General features: G+C 45.1%; 3 protein-coding genes across 8 annotated transcripts in view; 1 reads left to right on the top strand and 2 right to left on the bottom strand.

Moving 5' to 3' along the window:
* The window catches only part of NT5DC2 (5'-nucleotidase domain containing 2), a 28,731-nt gene extending 20,683 nt beyond the window's left edge, over positions 1–8,048 (bottom strand). The window contains exon 1 of the mRNA XM_010209213.2: positions 7,659–8,048. Coding sequence (XP_010207515.2) covers positions 7,659–7,941 — 283 coding nt within the window. The 5' untranslated portion in view covers positions 7,942–8,048. The remainder of the gene's footprint in view (positions 1–7,658) is intronic.
* A 335-nt stretch (positions 8,049–8,383) lies between these two features.
* LOC133626835 (ubiquinol-cytochrome c reductase complex assembly factor 5) lies at positions 8,384–10,833 on the top strand. Its single transcript, XM_062008389.1, has 3 exons — positions 8,384–8,506; positions 8,846–9,024; positions 10,475–10,833. Exons 2-3 carry the CDS (start codon positions 8,874–8,876, stop codon positions 10,534–10,536), a joined length of 213 nt encoding a protein of 70 aa, XP_061864373.1. The 5' UTR covers positions 8,384–8,506; positions 8,846–8,873; the 3' UTR covers positions 10,537–10,833.
* A 2,364-nt stretch (positions 10,834–13,197) lies between these two features.
* Positions 13,198–19,302, bottom strand: part of PBRM1 (polybromo 1) — a 60,295-nt gene continuing 54,190 nt past the window's right edge. For all 6 annotated transcript variants that reach the window (XM_062008592.1, XM_062008588.1, XM_062008591.1 and 3 more), the window contains 3 exons: positions 18,341–18,411; positions 17,020–17,236; positions 13,198–16,350 (listed from right to left, as the gene is read on the bottom strand). In XM_062008592.1, coding sequence (XP_061864576.1) covers positions 16,178–16,350; positions 17,020–17,236; positions 18,341–18,411 — 461 coding nt within the window. In that variant the 3' untranslated portion in view covers positions 13,198–16,177. The remainder of the gene's footprint in view (positions 16,351–17,019; positions 17,237–18,340; positions 18,412–19,302) is intronic.

Below are 19,302 nucleotides of genomic sequence, written 5' to 3'. Positions count from 1 at the left end.
CTCCTTGAGGTGTCTACATTACTTCCAATTAGAAGTGTTGAGATTTGCCTTTTGGCATCGTTTGTTTCTCACAGCAGCAGACGGACCTCACAGAGCAATCCTGCAGGTACTGTTAGAGCTTTAAAATAAACAAAACAAGACTTAAAAAGTTTTATACAAGACCAACAAAATGTTACAAACCCCACACTACCCTCAGCTCTCAGAGCACGTAACCCTGAGAGCAACAAGTTCTCTGCTTTCCTCTGATAAGCAGCTCAGTCCTTGCATGAGGTTTGCCACTTCAAAACAAGGTTACTGCTCAAGGTGCTTAGGAATAACACTTTGCTTCCAGACCACTGGGGAAACTGGAGTTAAGTGACCTAGCAGCTGAACTACCTGTGTATCCTTTTCCAGATCAGAAGCTTTTATCTGCACTACAATGGGAGAGCCAGGAACAGACCCTCCCCCAGGCTGTCTGCTCACACCAGAGCTGTCCAGTGCAAGATAAGAAATAGCACTAAAAATTGTTCCCTGCAGTAGGTTGCCCAGTCACATCCACACTGGGGAACAGAGAGGGGAAGGAGACATTTCCTCCCACCTCAGAGATGGGTAATGACAGGAAAAATGCAGACATTTTCCAGATCCTACACAGCACCAGTGGGTAGGATTCTTTCTTTTCCCTTCCTACCTTAACTTTTGGCTTTTAGCAAGAACCCCTGTGCTGGTTCTTTAGTGCTTCCTTGCTATAAAACCAAGTTTCATCTGAATCTAGAACAAAAAAGATATTGTTAGAAAGAGATACCAGCCATTCCCAATCAAGACTTTGTCTGCAACAAAAGTCCAAAGCAAATTTGTGAGCACTGAATCAAAGATGGAATCAAAGAAACAGGATTCTTATACATTCTGTGATTCTGTGATATCATAGTACTTGTTTTTCAGGGTAGAGAGGCGTTATCAAAATGTACCCATCCCTCTCTCCTAACTCACTTCCTTTGGCCTTCAAATGCAGTTCACCAGGTCAACTAGAGAGGAATTACTAGAAAAGAAATCAGAATTTTAAGGCAGGAGGGCTGACTTACTGTCTACACAGAAGGGACAAGAAACTCTCTTTAGTGACTCTGCTGGTGCCAAAGTTCCTGGATGGGGCTGAAGAGAATATCAGAATAATTTCCACAGGGATTTTAAAAGATGGGAAATGTAAATAGGACTCAGATGGCCACAACTTTCATCCTCATTATAAATGCCCTCTCCATCATGAACAAACAGAGCTTCACTTCCTCTCCTCACCTCCACTTGTGGGAAGATCTTTTCTAAGCTCACACTGGGATTTTCAGGGTGTTATTTTTCTTCCTCACAAAGAAAATGACACAGCCCTAATCACAGCACAGTGGAAATATGCAGTGCTTTCCTCTTCTAATGAAAGCATTTTCTTTCTTTCTTTATTTAATGACAAATGCCCCCCACTTGCTGCTACCATTTCCCTACAGAGAGCTCAAGCTCTTCCAGCACTCACTGTTTGCTAACAGACCTATGGCAAAACATTTTGGTAGTCTGAGAACAGCACAAAATACCATGGCCTGAATCCCATTCTCCTTCCATAGAAGACGTGAGACACAATCTAGATTCAAGAGCATACACCACCCCCAGCTCTTGTATACAATCAGGGGAGGCTAAGGGAGCAGTATGAGCTTGTGACAAGGAAAGGGTAGTCTGAGATTTACCAAGTGTATGAGGTGAGCCTTAAACAGAATCTTAAGGGTTGGAAAGGACCTCAAAAGATCATCCAGTGCAACCCCCCTGCCAGAGCAGGACCACCTAGAGTAGGTCACACAGGAACTCTCTCACTGAAGAAATTCTTCCTTGTGTTTCTTTGGAATCTCTTGTGTTCCAGTTTATACCCATTGCCCCTTTTCCTGTCATTGGCCATCATTGAGAAGAGCCTGGCTCCATCCTCCTGACAGCTGTGATGAGAACCATGAGCAGTAACTGTGCTACAGTGTGATTTATGAAACATATTTATGGATGAAGCCATACTCCTCTCTGCCAGTCTCAGACATACAGAGCCTCTCTCTGCTGTTCTCTAACACCCTCCTGCCCAAATCATTTAACCCTCCTCTGACATTTTGTCACTAACTTGCACAGCATGTTCTCTCTTGCCTCATAAGGGCCCCAAAAAAGATGCATACACTAGCCAAAATGCTTTATCACCATTCCCTCACACACAATGTGTTCCCTAAGCACCACACATCTCCTTGCTGTGTTTCCTATCACATATGACCAAACCAACTCGCTGCAGCTTGTTGACAGCTTGCTCATCCTCCATCTTAAATTTACAGTAGTGTCAAAGTCACTGATTGCCTACAAAGAAGGAAAAAGCTCTGGGTTTTAGTACAGAGACTCATGCTGCATGTTGGGCTCTGTGTAAATGTCCATTTGCAGCATCCTCCTCTACAGAGCAGTAGGTGTCTGCCTCGTCTTTAAGCTCATGCAGGCTCTCTGCAGGTCCAAACTACTGCAGGGAAGAGCAAGAAGCTGGGAGCACAGGCAAGATGGGTTTCAACATGAGAGCCCAAACATGCCTGACTTACTGAGCCACCTTTCAAGAAGTCTGGGTTTTGATTGTTTGATTTTGCTTTGCTTTGCTTTGTTGTGGTTTGTTTGTTTGTTTGTTTTGGGGGCTTTTTTCTTTGGTTGGTTGGTTTTGGTTGGGTTTCTTTTTTTCAGTTTTGATAATCACCCAAGTGGTTCCAATTTCTGAGTGCTTAATCAAGTCCCAGGCTGCAGACTTGGGTGCTGCTGCTCTGCTGACATTCAGCACATAATCTGCCAGGGATCTTTGCCTCAGTCTGCATGGTAATTACTGAGTCAAAACAGATGACACCTCCCAGGAACCTATGAAGATGCCATTTTTCAGAAATGATGGCTTTTTACTTTCCCTTTGCCAAGACATCAAAACAGAATGTGCTGGAAAGACAGGATAAACTACATCAGGGAGAAAAAAACCACTAAAAACATCCCAGTTTTGGTTATTAAAAAAGGACACTAGTCCAAACCACTCTTTCCATCCAAGTCCTAACTGGAAAGGGAGAAAATATCACAGTCACAGCCTACTCAGCATTTCATCCAGGAAGTATGATCTAAGGGAACACTAGTGTGTGCACATCTGAGGACAGTGCTGAGTAAAAAGCTCTTGCAATAGATGCCAACTGCTGGAATCTGCACACTTGCACAATTTGCTCTGGTTTCAACTCTGAGGGTTTTAAGTGTCTGCACATGATGAAACTCAGCAACAAAGGCAGACCACAAGAAAGCATGCTTGAGCTCATGCATTTTTTACACCTGAGTGTAAAGGCAAGGCAAACACACAACTTCTCCTTCATTTCACTACTATGAGGCTCTGAACAGCTGTTTCAATCAGAATATCTTCATGGCAGCACAAGTGCCTCTATTGTTAGAAAGCAATAACACTCAATCCCCAATGTGACAGCCCAGATGGAAACAAAAGCACATAATTAACTGTAAGCAGCAGTTAGAGACGCCAAGACACCATATGGCCCCTTCTGATGTGAAAAATGCTCAGGTCAGGAGGTGCCAAGCACGTCCTGTGCTTCGCTGAGCTCTGGGGTGTACCAATGGCATCATGCAGGAAATGCTCCTTTTCTCCCAGCCTCAGATCCAGCATGTTCGTGAAGAATAAGAGACAAAAAAGGCAACTCAGGCCCATCTCTCACAGCCTTTGTACTCCCAGAGGTCCAACACAGCAGACATCTGCACTAACTGCTTTGCAAGACCAGCGAGGAAAAGAATGGTGCTGAAAAGCAGACGGCCACCACCCTCCACGTTCCTCACATATCAGAAAGTTCCCTTTGCTCACACTGACTTGCTTTCTAAAGTCCAGCTGATAGTTTTCTCCCTTCCACGTACCTCCTCATCCCTTCCAAGTGTTCTTTTTTACCATTTCCTGCAAAAAGTCCAACCAGACAAAGTAGATGCCTCTACCAAGAGGGTAGGGAGAGGAAATACTACTTAAAAGAACGAGTTCCTGTGAGACCTAATCTAGGTGATCCTGCTCTGGCAAGGGATGGACTGGATGACCTTTCAAGGTCTCTTCCAACCCTTCAGATTCTGTGATTAAATGGTGGAGGAACATGTTAAATGCGCTGAAAATTACTCTGGAGCATAGTATTGAACTGATGCCACTACACCTAAATATTTTGGGGTTTCTCACCAATGAAATCTACACAAACCAAAAGCAACACTAAAAATCAGCATTTGATTACAAACCCAACATTTTTTAGATACAAAAAGGCACTGGACAAACGGACTGAGAGGTTTTTACAAGAAAAAAAAACAGAGCTTATATTCAGGAAAGCAAAATTGGGAAGTTAACATAGTGGTTACATTTCTAGTTCTGGCTGCTAATTGTCATCCCCAGTCTCAATCCAATCTGTAGGTGCCATGACTCATGAAATGTGCACAATCCCAAAGAGATTTGCAGGGCATTTATCATCACAGCACTAGACTTGCTTCCTGGTTTGGCACAGAGTGAAACCCTTAAATCTTTGTGCCTACTTAAGATAAGCAACACAAATCAAATTGAACTGCAAAAAATCACCTCTGCACCACACCAAAATCCCCCATGCAATGATCACACAGGATGGCTGCCTCTCTCCCATTTCCAAATGAGATGGGCACATGTCGCTCCCTGCAGCCTGCATTATTCAGAGGCAAACGTATCTCTCCATCCACACAGACTAAAAGGAGTGAGGAGGACCTCTGAGCTACACCCTCAGTGTTATCAATGCCCAAACAAGCTCTTGCTATCTACAAACCTGCCTCTCTTCTCAGTAGTGCTTATATTTAAGCATGCTCAAGCTTATCATGTAGAGGCAAGAAGTTAACAGTTATTTTAAAGGTTCTTTACAAAAGCTGATTTATTGTAGCAGTGTTTACAACTTTGACAGATCTAGGAAAAAACCCACATTTGCTTACAGCCAAATCCTCACTTGCGTGCCAGTGCCAATGAGTTTCAGGACTGGATGTTTCCTAGAGTGTAAGACTTCAGCTATTCCTTACTGAGAGAGAATATCAACCTTCCTTGACACTTCAGTTGTCATCAAATTAGAACACAGCAAGGGTTCTCAATACAGCAGGTCATGCTCAACGCCACCTCTCTGACCAATGCAATTATACTTTAGTTTTTCACAGAGGAAAAACAAGAACTCATCAAGTGGAAGTAGTAGCTCAGACTTTTACAGGTAGGTAACAATATCTGGTCCAAGTCAGTGTTGCAAAAGGTAGGAATAATCCCAGAATCATGGAATTGTTTTGGCTGGAAAAGATCTTTAAGATCATCAAGTCCAACTACTAACCTAATGAAGAGAATGGCTTCTCTTGAGCCAACACTAAGGGGAGATTTTACCTCAACAGCACCTTTTGTGTAGCTCTGCTTTGCTGTCATCTCTATCACCACACTCAAGCTTGGCAGAACACAGATGTGCTTCTACAAAGTCAAGAACTTGTGGTGCTTGGGCTCCAGCCACCAAACCCAAATCACCACAGAGCTTTACTGCAGAGCAGCTCTTGTGCTACACGTCCTGCTCTGTCCATCTCAGTCAGCATTTACCACTGGAATTCCCTCTGTGCAAAAACATGACATTGCTCTATAAATCAGGGCTGGTTTTAAAACATGTAATGAATTCTCCTGACAGAGACTTCTCTCCAAAACCAGTAGCAAAAACTGGCAATACAGAACAAAGGACTTCACAAAGGTGCAATTTCAAGGAAAGAAGGGGAAGGTGGCACCACAGGAGTCTTCTCAGACACAATGCTGATTAGTATTGAGACATGACAGTCTTTTCAAGTCCATAACTCAACAACAGACATTCACTTTTACATCGGAGTGAGAAACCAAGAACAAAGGAACAGATCAGTGCCGCCTTTTGCACAACTCACTTTAGTCATCCAAGCAACAATTAAAACTAACCTGGACCAACTCTATGTCTCTTCTTGACAAGACTTGAATAACAGCATAGTCTTGAAATTTTGGTTTGGGGAGCTTTTCTTTAGACAAACAAAGGCTGTCATATTCAACATGTCTAATAGCTACCTGAAGGCTTGTAAAGAGTCTGCTCTGTAACACACAGACTACTTCACCCAACTTCATTTTGCATTTAGTCCTGCTGGTTAGTGCTCCACCTCAAGCGATAACTGTATCTCTTGCATCTCAACAAACTGTAACTATGTGAATACAAACTTCACAATCTGTCACATCATAAAGTGAGCATCTTGCCAAGGGAGCACAACACAGCCTAAGAGCATACTGGCATTTACCATTTGATTATCATTATGGAAAAGAGAGGGAAAAAAGCCTTTGAGGATATTAAGGTCCAAACATCATTACAAGACCTGAGAGTTTGAATTTCTCTCAAGCAGTGGGGCTAAATCCACAACTCAGTCTTGGAGCAGGGACTTAGCAGAAAGCTACTGTCCTGTTAGCAGCCTGTGCTGACTTCAAGGGTTCAAGCAAAGGAGCTCACATCCTGCAAAAGCTGGAATGCAGCAGGCTGAGCACCCAACAGATCAGCATCCAATTCCTTTACATCTGTGCATCATCAAGGACTTTAGCTTTCATGTCAAATCTCATGCACTAGGCAGCAGGGGAGGAAGGAATGACAGAACTTGCCAATTTCAGAACAGCAAGACAGTCCTCTCAGATGCCTGTGACTTGCTGCCTTCCTTCTCCAAACCCTTGCATAAACAAAAGCTAATGGAGAGCTATTTAATAACAAACTCAAAAGCCACACTAGTCATCTGTAGAGCTAGGAACCCAAGAATTAATAAGCCATTAGAAAAAAGTTCCCTGCCCTTATGCCACAGAAGTTATTCTATACGTTTTTAGGAGATGTTAATATAGTGAAGGTCCACCACTGCCAAAAAGACCAAAATTCTGCTTTAAACATGGATAGATTTGGCAAGTAGCATGAGTTTTCCCCTTGCTGAGTGAGTGTCAACATACCTGATGGATCCAGGTAACTTCTTGGTCAGAGGTGCAAAAACATGCATGCACATACAAAGGAGCAAAAGGCATTTCACATCCATAACACAAACTGAGCTCAGGATCTGGAGACATCCCAGCAGCTACAGCATCAGTCTTCTCTACACTCATCCTTGTGGGGAGTTACAGGTTGGACCCTGCACTCCTCACCGTAGCAGTCAATGTGACTATTTGTCTCAACATCTTTCCATATGTCAAACAAAGTCAAACTAGAGGAAAATGCAACAAGCCCTTCATTTAGACCATTTACCACGATGATATCCACGTCAAGGAGGCCACTTGTGAAGAACCCCACATACTATGTATGCGTGTCCTGAAACGCTGAGATCTGCCGAGGGATGTTCACGCAAGGGAAGCCCAGGATGGGGAAAGGAAGACCAGGGGCGGATTTCAATAGAAATAAAACCGTCCCTGGGCCCTGGCTGATGAAGACAGGCGGGTGGCACTGTCAGCCAGAAGGCTTCTAACCTCAGCAGCTGCACAGCCGCGGACATATCCCCAGCCCTGCTGCGCGGGGAAACGCACCGAGATGCGAAGAGGGGAAACAACAGGAGGGGAAAAAAAGGGAAAAGGCCAATGCGGGCAGAACGTGGCAGTCCCGGCGCCAGGAGGCGGCCCTTACCGTAGACCAGCTTTTTCATCTCGTGGTACCTGGCCCACAAGTAGGTCTTAGTGTCGGTTCCCTCGGCCAGGAGGGGCTGGCTGCCCGCGCCAGGGCCGGGCTCGGCGCCGCGCCGCGCTCTGCTGGGGGCCGCCGGCGCCTGGTCCCGGGGCTGCCCGTGCCCGCCGTCGCCGGGGCACTGGCTGGTTTTGGGGCGACAGCTCTGGCAGGAGACGGCCACGGCGAGGAGCCGGGGGGCCGCGCCGCTGCCCCTCCGCAGAGCCGCCATGCCCAGCGCCGCCATGGTCCCGCCGGACGCCGCAGCCTAGGGCAGCCCGCACGCGGCCGGGGACCGGGCTGCCTCCGCTCCGCTCCGCGTCCCGGCCCGCGGCGGCATCCGCCGAGCGCCCAATCCCCGCCTCCCGCGGCGAGGGGGCCGGGCCGGGCCACGCCACGCCGCGCCGCGCCTGAGGGGCTGGGGGCGGTGCTCAGCGGCAGCCCGGGGCGACGGGCGGGGACGGGCGGGGGCTCAGGGCAGCGGCGGGGACAGGCTGGGGAGGGCGGGGGAGAGGCGGGGCGGCAGGGGCGGAGCTGCGGGGGCCGAGGGGCAGCGGCGGTGGCCGAGGGGAACGGCAGGAGCCCGGGGTGTCAGCGGCGGCCCCGCTCCCGGCCCCTCAGGCCCCTCAGGCACGGGGTGTGGGGCGAGATGGGGGGGGGGGGGGGGAGGGCGGTGGGCCGACCGTGCGGCCCCGCCCCTCGGCTCCGCCCCGGCCAATCAGGAGCAGCGAACCGCCCCGAGCGGGGTCACGTGGCCGGCGGCCGCGTCCTTCCGTCCGGCGGCTGGCAGGGCGCGGGAGCCCGCGGGGGAGGTGAGGGGCGCGCTCGCGGGGTCTGGCGCCAGGCGCGGCGCTGATTGGCTGCGCGCTCCCGCCGCGGCGGGCGGGCGGCAGGGGCTGAGGGGGCGGTGGGGGGCTGAGGGGGCGGCGGGGGGCTGGGGGGCCGCCATGGCCGCCCGCTGCGGCGGAGCCTGGGCCCGGCCCGGCCCGGCCGCCTCTCACCCCTCCTCCAGCGTCACGGGAAGGGCGAGGGGCTGCGTCCCCGCGCCTCAGGGCGTCCCGGCCGCGGTTCAGCCGCGAGGCGCACGGCGCTTCCTACCTCCCGTCCTGCTTCTCATGCTCGTCCCCCCGTTTTGTTCCTTCCCCGCGAAGGGCCGAAGGCTCCGGTGCCGCCCCGGCCATGCTGGTGAACAGGAGAGTGAAGCGCCTGTTGCAGCTGGTGCCTGGGAAGCAGCGCTTCGGCTCGTACAGGTTCCTGCCCTTCTTCTTCCTCCTCGGGGGAGCGATGGAGTGGTTCATGATTAACGTCCGCATTGGCAAAGAGACCTTCTGTAAGTGGGGGCCGCGGCTGAGCCTCGGCGGGGGCGGCAGGAGGCGGCCCGGGCCCTGCCGAGTCACAGCTGCCCCCCAGCACCCCCGGGCCGCGGCCGGTGCTGTGTGCCAGCGCCGTCCAGAGCGGTGAAGGCGGGCAGGCGGCTCCCCTTCGCCACAGCAGGCAGTTAGCAGGGCGTGACGGTGGGCTCTCCTCACCCCAGGGCCTGAATCAGCAGGTGTACCACTCCTCTCCTTAGCGCGGGACGTGGCACTCCAGATTCTGCCTCCCTAGCAGAAGGCAGGGGGCAGGAACAACCCAACCCCCCCTGTATTTAGAATACTGAACTAGATATATATTTTTTACATTGGAAGAGACTCACCGGGGTTGTCAGAACTTAAATGTAGGTGTGAGGTCAGCTGGAGCAGGGCTCTTCTTTTAATGAATGGAAAAGAAGTATGACAATGAGTTATGAGAACTGACCTAATGGCATTCAGTTTCTGGAAGTCAGAGCATTTTGTTTCAACGTGGCATTCTTTTAAGAAGCCTTTACTAGAAACTTTTGTGTACTTCAAAAAACTGATCAGCTCTGCTGGATTTCATGTAGGAATATTCTCGTTTTCATGGGAAATCCAGTTGAATCACCTCCACAATAAACCACTTTGAGTGCCGTTTCCATCACTGACACACAAAATTGCTTCTCTGCTCACTTGTTAGGGCTTTTTAGTTTATATCTGAGGCATGCTGGTACAGTAATAAAGCCAGGCTAGAAACTAAAGCACAGCATTTGTGTACCAGCCATTACATTTCAGCCTGAGCTTTATTTTCTTGGGGGGAAAAAAAAACCTGCTATGCCTCAATGATACAGTAACAATAATTGTGCAGTTCAGCCTTGTTACTGCCTATGCAGAACCATGGAACAGTGTTGCATGCCCATCCATGAAAAGGGACAATCATAAGACTGATAACCCTTTTTTTGGGAGAGATTTGATTTGATGATGGATATGCAGGGGTGAGCTGGGTGAGGGGAGGCAGGAAGAACAACGAGAAAGATGGTGTGTGTATTCCTAGGTTTGAGGTTGTTGGCTTGGTTTTGTTTTGTTTTTTAAGTAAAGCTAAGATACTGAAGCCATGCAGGCAGTCTTCAGGCATTGACTTTTTGCCTATAAATTAATTTCCATTTAGCTTCAGCTAGTTCAGGCATTTGTGCTTTTAATTGCCCTCCTGGGAAGGCAGACATGAAATGACTGGAAACAGTTTTCCTATAAAAACATTTCATCAGGGCTGATGGGAAGAACTTTAGCCTGGATGGGAGGGAGAACATGAGCTATTTTTAAGTGGTAATAAAGGCTTGTGTTGGCTTGAATTTTCAGTTGCCTGTTAACTGTCTGCAAGGGGAAACTGTCTTGGGAAGTTCATCCAGTTTTGCAGGTGGAGAACACTAACCTAACGAAATCTTTTTCTGGCAGATGACGTTTACCGTAGGAAACGATCAGAAAGACAGTACAAAGCAAGGATGGAAGAAAACTAATTTTATCTGACACATTTCAAGGGAAAGGTCCTGAATGCTTCAACTGTATTAATACCAAAGAAGCATTCCTGCCAGGCTGATGGCAGGGGAATGTTTTGTCTGCAAGATGAGCTGTAATCCCCAATTTGTGAATAAGTTTGTGAAGATGCTCTTGGGTAACGTGTGGCAGTTTATTCCTCTTCCATCTACTTCCTATCTTTAATGCTTTGTATTAAATGCAAAAATGTCATTGTACATAGGTCTCTGCCACCTATTTAATGTGTTTAGTACTTTTAAATAAATGAAATGGAGTAAGCAGTCTGGCTTCAGCTTTTCTTTGCTTGATGAGACACCGTTCTTGTGCCAAGACCAACGGGAAAGAAATGTTACATGCTGTGTACATAATACCTTGGCACAATGGAAGTAGTAATTTATAGCTTGTTTCCTTTGTACTGACAGAAACTGCTCTTGCATGTCATTTGTTTTCTTTATAATGTGGCATAATTGTAGCTGGATAAAGAGGACAGACTTACTGCTCCGTGTTTATTCAGCCCACACAGGAAAGTCATCCATGCATTGAGGCTCCAGTGCCTCCAAGTGCCACAACACCCATTGTTGCTGCACTAACAGTGAACTGAGCTGAGGGCTTCAGGGGAAAAAAAGGCCGATACATTTACCTGGTAACAGCCACAAGTTGAGAGGAATGTGCAATGTCAGTCCCAGCAAACCTGAATTCTGTTTGCTGCACCCCTGTCTCCCAAAAGAAGGAAAACAGCACTGACTGCTTTGTCTTGGACAGCTCTTAAGGTTTTGTTTTACTCCTTAGCACAGTGACATGAGCTCTCAATTGTGTGGGAGCAGGTCAGGGACTGCAGGAGGGTGACCAGTGCAGCATAAGCAGTGAGGATCATACTTTAATGCAATTTGTTTCACTTCTGGGGGTGTTATGTACATATTCAGTGTTCCACAAAGAAACCAGTTCTCAAGATAAAACAAACCTGAGGGAGGTCATACTTACCTGTGTTCTTATACTAACTCTTGCCAGCCATTTTCCACAGAAGTAACTTTTCATCAGCTGAAGAGCATGGGGCTGTTTTGAAAATGCTGCAGTGCAGGTACTCAACTGGCAGAGGGTCACTGCTGTGCTTCATGTTGGGGCTTCCCGGGACTTGATCTGCAGGACTAGTGCTACTTGTGTTTTCAGGAGATAAAAAGCCTGACAGAACTGAAGCTGTGAGTGTGCTGCTGCATATTTTGTCTGGACAACAAATTCCTTGGGAAAAACCTCTATTTCAGAATTAATAAGCAAGAGATTTTGCTCTGGTTCTGAGGTGGAGCCCAAGTTCAGACACTCATGCACAAAGCTGCTTTTTTGCAATCACATCATTCCACTGAAGCAAATCCTGGCTGCGGCAATACAACACAGAAGAAAAAAGCATTCATAAAAAGCCAGATTTTGGGAATTGTTGAGCTTTCAGCTCTGTTCGCTTTTACTTCTTGAGCTTTTTGGAACTCTCTCCTGCCAGTCCTTTGTTTCCATAGAACAAATGAGTGTTGCTGTGTAATTCAGTGCATTCTCCCATTTCTTTTCCTGTCTCTACTGCTGCCTCCTTTAATGATGACGATCTGCATGGCCAGAATTCTGCACTGGATTTCTGATCCCTCTTGGCACAGGAAGGACTGATGGTAGGAGACCAGCATGTCCAAGGCCTGACAGAGACTGGGAATTTCTTTATCCAGGATCTTACTGCACTGCAGCAGCTGTCACTTTGTTTCTTTGTATGATGCTCAAATTAGACTTGCTGGAAAAAGCAGTAAGCAAAAGAAATGTGAGCTTTCTTTTTCTAATCAGAACATCTCACATACGTTGATGAATTGGGTCCCATTTCTTGCTGTTCAGAGCACCCAGCCACTTTGAAACATCCCTCAATTCACTGCATTACATACAGCTGTGGGTGACCTTCAGCAACAAGATGTGGAGGATGATTAGAATTAGTCTCTGTGCAACCACACCATCATATTTTAGGAAGGTGGAAGTTCTGTAAAGCTGGCAGCCTGTGTGAGAGGCAGCTTTTATCCCCCGGGCTGAAGACATGAATGCATGCTAATTAAATATTCTGGTATCTGTTCTGATTGTCTAAACAGCTCTTTGTAAACTTGCTGTCAGAAGCACTTTGAGACATGAGAGATTGCTATCACTTCATTTTTCTTACAGTTTGTTCTATTAGGGAAAAAATCTCACCTGGTTTCCAAAGTTACTGTGTGAAAGACGCTTCTCCTGTATTACTGTTCTAATGCCCTTTATCACACAGCTACATAAAGGACGGTCCTGAACCAGGTTAGCTTCCAGTATGAAATTAAGGCTTGCTGTTTATTTTCAAAGCAATTAACATGGGGGCACCTGGGACTCACTGAATCTTATCATCTCCACTCAGCCACGGGTCACATATGTTTCAAGGGTTACCATTCATGCTCCATATGGCTCAATTCTCAACGATATTTTTCAGCATCACTGTTCCTATCACGTACCAGGTGTGTCTTGCAGTAACACAGGACAATATGGGCAGCATCCTTTACCCACACACAAGCATGCACATACCAAGACCGGATAAAATCTGCAACAGCCAGAATTACTTGCAATAAAATCCTACCAGAAATCTTGATGGGACACTCAAACCTGGGTTAATCCAAAACACTTTGCAAACTATTTTTATTCAAATTAAAAAGACTCAGGTAAACAAAGTGATGGTACATACATGTTATAAACCTGGTTAGCAGCTTAACCTTCAGGAGTACAAGATCTAATGAAAAGCCAAGCGTGGATTAACCAGGTCCAAGAACATGCGCTGGAAAGAAAAAAAGTCACCAACAGCAACATTTTGAATTTGTACAGAAACGGTAAATTTTCTCATGGGAGGGAAGGACTGAGCAAGAGAACAAATAATTATTAGTTGTCCCCAAGTGGTTTATGAAAATACCGGTCCTAGATGAAGCTATTTCCCACTCTCACAGAAGCCACCCATTTCCCATACACACTCGTATCTTAATATGAAGTGTTGTTTACGCCAGTACAACGAACGGCAGTGGAAAACAAATGAGGGGTTCAAACACCCACAAAGAGAAAGACAGACAGACAGATGTCTTTGTTTTTCTTTTCTTTTTTTTGTCTTTTTTTCCTTTTTTTTTTCACCAGAGTCAGAAAACAGTTTCTTTTGCTGGTTTTGAATTCTAGACTGTAGCCACTATAGCCTAAATTGTACTGCCATCGACTGAGACGCCTCCCACATACAGAGACACGACTTGGAAATAAATAAACAAAGCTTAAAATAATTGATTAGGGCCAGCCCAGTGGCTTAGTGGTAGTGCTCTGCACTGCCTTGTGGGAGGACCCAGGTTTTGTTTGCACTTCCAATCTCTGGCTCCTGGGCCGGAAAAAGCAGTGGAAGTTGGGCTTCAGCTGCTCGGGCAGGAGAGAGCCAGTGCTGCAAGTCTGCTCATCACTGACCATCAGATAAATTAAACATCTGAGTTATACAGGCTCCAAAGGGAGTCCCATCCAGTCCTCAAAAGAAAATAAATAAAACAATAACTTAACTAAAATCCATCCCAGGTTCTTTGGTGTATTTTTTTTGTTAATGCTGAGAAGTAGAAGAATCTGGTGGTATATTAGTACAATCCATGATAGTTCCAAATACTCAAAAACTAGATTTGCTGCCTCGTTCACTTCAGCATCCTGTCTTTGTGGCTAAAAATTGCAAAGTCTATGGTAATTTAAACACATTTTAAGATGACACTGTATATATGGAGGTGGTCTAAGACTATTCTGTTTCTACTTTAGTAAATTTGGTCATTTACAAAGGCCAGTAAAGAATTTCTGTACTGTGGGTGTGCTACTTGTAAAGTTCAAAATTGTAATTAAGTTGCTTAGCTCCATTTTCTTCACATCCATTGCACATCTGACCTCAACTGTCCTTAAGTGCCTATTTGTAATTACATGGTTTTCTGTGCAATGACTGGAGGATTGCAATAGGAGAGGGAAGGGAATTAGCCAGTAAAATTAAATAACAGTTTATACTTGCACATGTTATGTCCCTCATTGGTATTTCTTAAATCAGCAAAACAGAACCCAAGATACCCAGTACTTGAAGAAAAAAAAAAATCTTTCACCTTCTGCCAACTGTACTCACATAAAGAAGTTCTGTACTATTAGACTTTAAAAAACATTTCCATGTGATGAAAATCTCTAGCAGTGAGATGAAGTATATTAGTAAATCAGTTCCTTTGGGCCGAGTTGTGGTGACCACGTTCATGCCAACATTTTTTTCCAAATTAATGCAATCTAAAAAATTATTCATTCTTTTTCTAAAAATAAAACACATGAAGGGAATTTACCTTTAAACTTTGCAGTCCAAAAGGCTGGTTAGTTGTGAGGACAGTAAGTGTTTAGCAGAAGGCAGTCACAGCCTTTACGTTTGGCAAGAAGAGTCTAGACCCACCTTACTTAGCTAAAAAAAAAGAAGAGAAAAAAAAATCCCAAACCCTTTGGAGGCTGCAATGAAAGCACTCTGTTTCTCCAACACAGCAGGTATGCTGAACTTACACATACCATACTGTAGTATTTTAATGTTAAGTGTCAAATTTGTCTCAAATTTTGTGTTGGAAACCTTTCCTCACGGTGAATCGATGCACTGAAAGAAAGCACATCAAAAGGTCTTATGATGCCCAATCACTAACAGAATACATGTGCATTCTTCACTAACAAAACAAGTTGACTCTCCTTCTCCTCTAACTTACCTTCCAGGACCTGAATTGGTTCCAAGTTCTGCATGCCTCTCTCACGTGCAGACGCAACTGCTTAGGGAGGGAGCTTCCCCTTCCCACTTCTCGGTGTGAGCGACATCCCAGAACCCCCAAAGCAGGTCACAGTAGATGAAACATTTCACCTTCTAAGGACATACCATGCCAGCACATGTATTCTGTTTCTGATTTAGGATCACAATGGCCTTGGCTACACAATTAAATAACTGGACAGGATTAGACAACATTAGTGGTCAAGACACCCTTGTCCTGTCCACACCAGCACTTCCGTGACCACTGTGGCCCATTCAGCTGCCTCGGTATTGACTGGAAATGTCATTTTTTCCCCTAGCATCAATGCACATCTTACCTTTAGCTTCTTTTAAGAGATCCTCCCTGTTCACATCCAAGCGAGATTTCTGCTGGAAGTGGCTAGCACACACAAGCACATGTACACACATTCTTCTAAGGTGTAAACTATGACTAATTTAACATTCCACTGTATCAACCTGCAAATACTTTGTTTTCTTTTTTTTTCTTCTTTTATATAAAAACAATGGCATCAGATTCTCAGCAATAAAGTATAAGAAAGATGAATCCTTGACTACACTCAACCAATTATGAAATTGCCTTTCAAACAAAGGAAACATATGCAAAAATCCGTGTATTTGAGAAAGTCAACTTAATATAACAAAAAGTGAAATATGCTTATTAAAAGTGTCCTTATATAAAAATGGTCTTGCAATGTACAGTAAAATGCAATACAAATTATTGTTGGTTATCTCTTCCCACTCAGTAACTAAAACAGCTATTGTTCCACAAAACTCCTTATATGCCAGTATCAAAGAAAGAAGCAATTATGCAACTAAACATTTTCTATGTTGTATGCCTGACGGATATTCAGGGTGTCTCGGAGCATCAAGTCTCGCAGACGCCACAGCGCATCGGCCATCGTGGTGTGAGCCCCTTTGCTTTTCAACCAGTGCGAAGGGAGCCGGCTCTCTTGTTCTTTTGATAAGTGGACATCTCGTCTTCGTGCTGGAAGGTCAAGAAATGCTCCAATTATCTACTGGCTTTGACATTCATCACGGGTTTTTTTTCTAGAAAAAGGTGAATATCACTCTGCAGTGTAACTTATAGCCCCAGCATTTAAGCCCATACAATTGATTCTTATATTTAGTGGAATCAGCCTGCTTGTAATGTCTATATTGCCAGTCTGTTGGTTTGGTTTTAACCAAAGCAGGTCCACCTAGATCAGGTCACACAGGAATGTGCCCAGGTGGGTTTTGAAAACCTTCAGAGGATCCACACCTTCCCCGGGCAGCCTGTGCCAGGGCTCCCTCACCTTCACAGCAAAGAAGTTTCCCCTTGTGTTTAAATGGAACTTTTGTGTTCCAGCTTTTGTCCATTACCCCTTGTCCTGGCACAACAGAAAATGCTGCACCATCCTCTTGATATGCACCATTTAAATACTTGGGTCAATAAGATCCCTATTTCTCTAGGCTGAACAGTCGCAGTTCCCACAGCCTTTTCTCATCAGAAAGATGCTACAGACTCCTGGTCATCTTGGTACCCCTGCACTGGACTCTCTCAAGAAGTTCCCTTGAGCTAATTTATTTATCATTTTCCACAAAAGCAAAACATACTAACGGTTACCAAGAAGTGTGTTCTGTCTGGAAACATCCCATGCTGAGTCAAAAGCCTTACCTGCAAGAGTCTGGTCCCACTTGCTAATACTATTGGATTCAGCACTAAGCCCCTCAATATATTTCAGATAGGCTTCAGAATGAAGAAGCCTCTGTGTCTTTGGTGGAGGGGAGACAAACATGGGAGTTGTGGGCTGCTGCATAACTGGCTGAGCTGCTGGGCTCTGGCCGGGGTAGGGAGGAGGAGCCTGCTGTCCCGGCGGGCCGAGGATTCCTATCTGCAACGACAAAGCCATGGAAAGATCACATCTGGGGGAAGTGCAGGGAAGCCACCTCACATCTCTGCACCAGGTCACCCTCACACAATGGAGCTTCAAAAGAGGTTATGAGCAAAGGCATGTCTGTGGAGAACACCCACTTCAGCCAGGGTTATCTGCTGGGGTGACCGACAACATTGCTGGTATTTCTGATCTAAGTAAATATACTCTGATTACTATCACCGTTTCTCTTCTCTCTTATTAACCTTAATTACTCCTTTTGACTCATTTTTATTTCATGTTTTCTCTAATTTGATCAGAATCTGCATGGTCTGTGAAATGCAGGGTTTATCTCTCAAACATCTAATCCAAATTGACTCTGATCCTTGGATGAGTGGGATACTTCTACTGAATAAATGCTGAGCACTGTCAGGCAAAAATGGCAGGCACACAAATCCCAGTCTCACAGAATTCCCACCGTTGTGATTAAGAAGCAGTACTGAGAACTTTTAGCACACATAAGCTATAGTCTGGAATAACTCCATGTCAGGACATAGACTTTGTTACTTTCTCACTGGACTTCCAGTTGTCTTTACACCCTCTAGGCAAAACCATATTTCTCTTTATGATGTAAAAATTAATCAATAAAACTGGAAATGTGCTGAACACTTCATCTGTGTTATCCACAGAGAAGGAACATCTGCTTCTTCACTTTGTGAAATATAAGAACAAATGAAACAGTTTTGCCCTTCATCAATGGCTGAGGAAGTGGACAGCATCCTCTCTGCACCACCAAAGCATGCAAACCTTCAACTATCAGCAGTTTAACAGTGTTTTGAAATGACTGGTCTTAGTTCAGTAGAAGAAAAACAAACCAAAACAAAACACGGTCTTGCTTATACCACAAAGTTACTCTGCTGAACTAATCAGATTAATAATAACTGAACCAACACAGACACACACTCTGACTGTAGGATATTAACTGGTTCTGAATACATGAATGTACATTTGGTTTACGCTCTCCCTGGCAAAGGCGACGTGTATCCCTACATGTCTTAACTGAGATGTCGTTCAAATGCTAAATTCAGAGCCTTAGAGCCTCATCAGTAATGCAAAATGACTCACCTGCTGTCCATAAGGACTTGCTCCTGGTGCTGGAGTGCCTACCATGGGGGGGACATTTTGGCCTATAACACCTATATTCCAAAACATGAAATAATTAGTCTTATTTGAGAGCAGTGATAAATACCTCTTTGGTCTTCTATACTGAGAATTTATACTTGAATATCATTGCTCACAGTTATTTTAAGCAGCTGTATCACATTCAAAGATCCCCTTCTACCCCAAAAAAGGAAAAATTTAGAAGTTTCTGAATGACAAAAAAAAGCCAACATGACAACTAGCAAACATTGATATATGGCCTGTTGAATTAATTGAATTAAAGAAATGCAAAGTGAGTAATTTTCAGTTTTCAGGTATTTTTCATGCTACTCAGTGATTGCCTGACCAAATATTTTCATTTGTATATATATGCCTTTGGCTTGACAGGATCTTCCTGGAATCCTTTAAGAAAGGAAATGCTGGTTTGCTTTAGCAACATTTATTATTTCCTTGTGCTCAGTTTTATAAAGTACATTCCCAACAGGAGGAAACCCAAGCCACTGCACAAATTCTGTCAGATCTCCCTAACACAGAACACAGCTTGCAGGTTAAGAATAAATAGGTTTTTATATGAGACAGATGAACATTTGAAATAAATATCAAAAAAACCACCCCAAACCAGTTAGGTTTTCTCAAACATATTGAAGCTTTCCTCCCTGCCACTGCACAGAGTGCAGCAGAAAACACCCGTGTCAGTCTTACTTATAAAAACATACAAATCTTTACATGAGAGTCATGAAGTTCCTGACGTTTTACATTACAGACGCTTTGGTCTGAACAAATGAAAGTTTTGTGTGCTGCTGCTTTTCTGTCTATGTCACTTCACATATTCATTTATTGGAAAAGCTGCAAGCTAACTATGTTCTTCCTGAGAGTTTAATTTGCAGGCAGATTTCTGTATCGGTGATTAAAAGATTTGCCACTGC

The sequence above is a fragment of the Colius striatus genome, chromosome 15 (assembly GCF_028858725.1).
Source record: "Colius striatus isolate bColStr4 chromosome 15, bColStr4.1.hap1, whole genome shotgun sequence".
In the NCBI taxonomy this organism is placed as follows: domain Eukaryota; kingdom Metazoa; phylum Chordata; class Aves; order Coliiformes; family Coliidae; genus Colius; species Colius striatus.
The sequence above is the reverse complement of the archived record's forward strand: the minus strand, read 5'-3'. Positions and strand labels throughout refer to the sequence as shown.

What these genes read in the sequence shown, in the direction of transcription:
- LOC133626835 (XM_062008389.1), top strand. Translation starts at nt 8,874, where the DNA reads ATGCTGGTGAACAGGAGAGTGAAGCGCCTGTTGCAGCTGGTGCCTGGG. An exon ending in CATTGGCAAAGAGACCTTCT is followed by an intron (nt 9,025 to 10,474) that starts GTAAGTGGGGGC and finishes TTTTTCTGGCAG; the next exon opens with ATGACGTTTACCGTAGGAAA.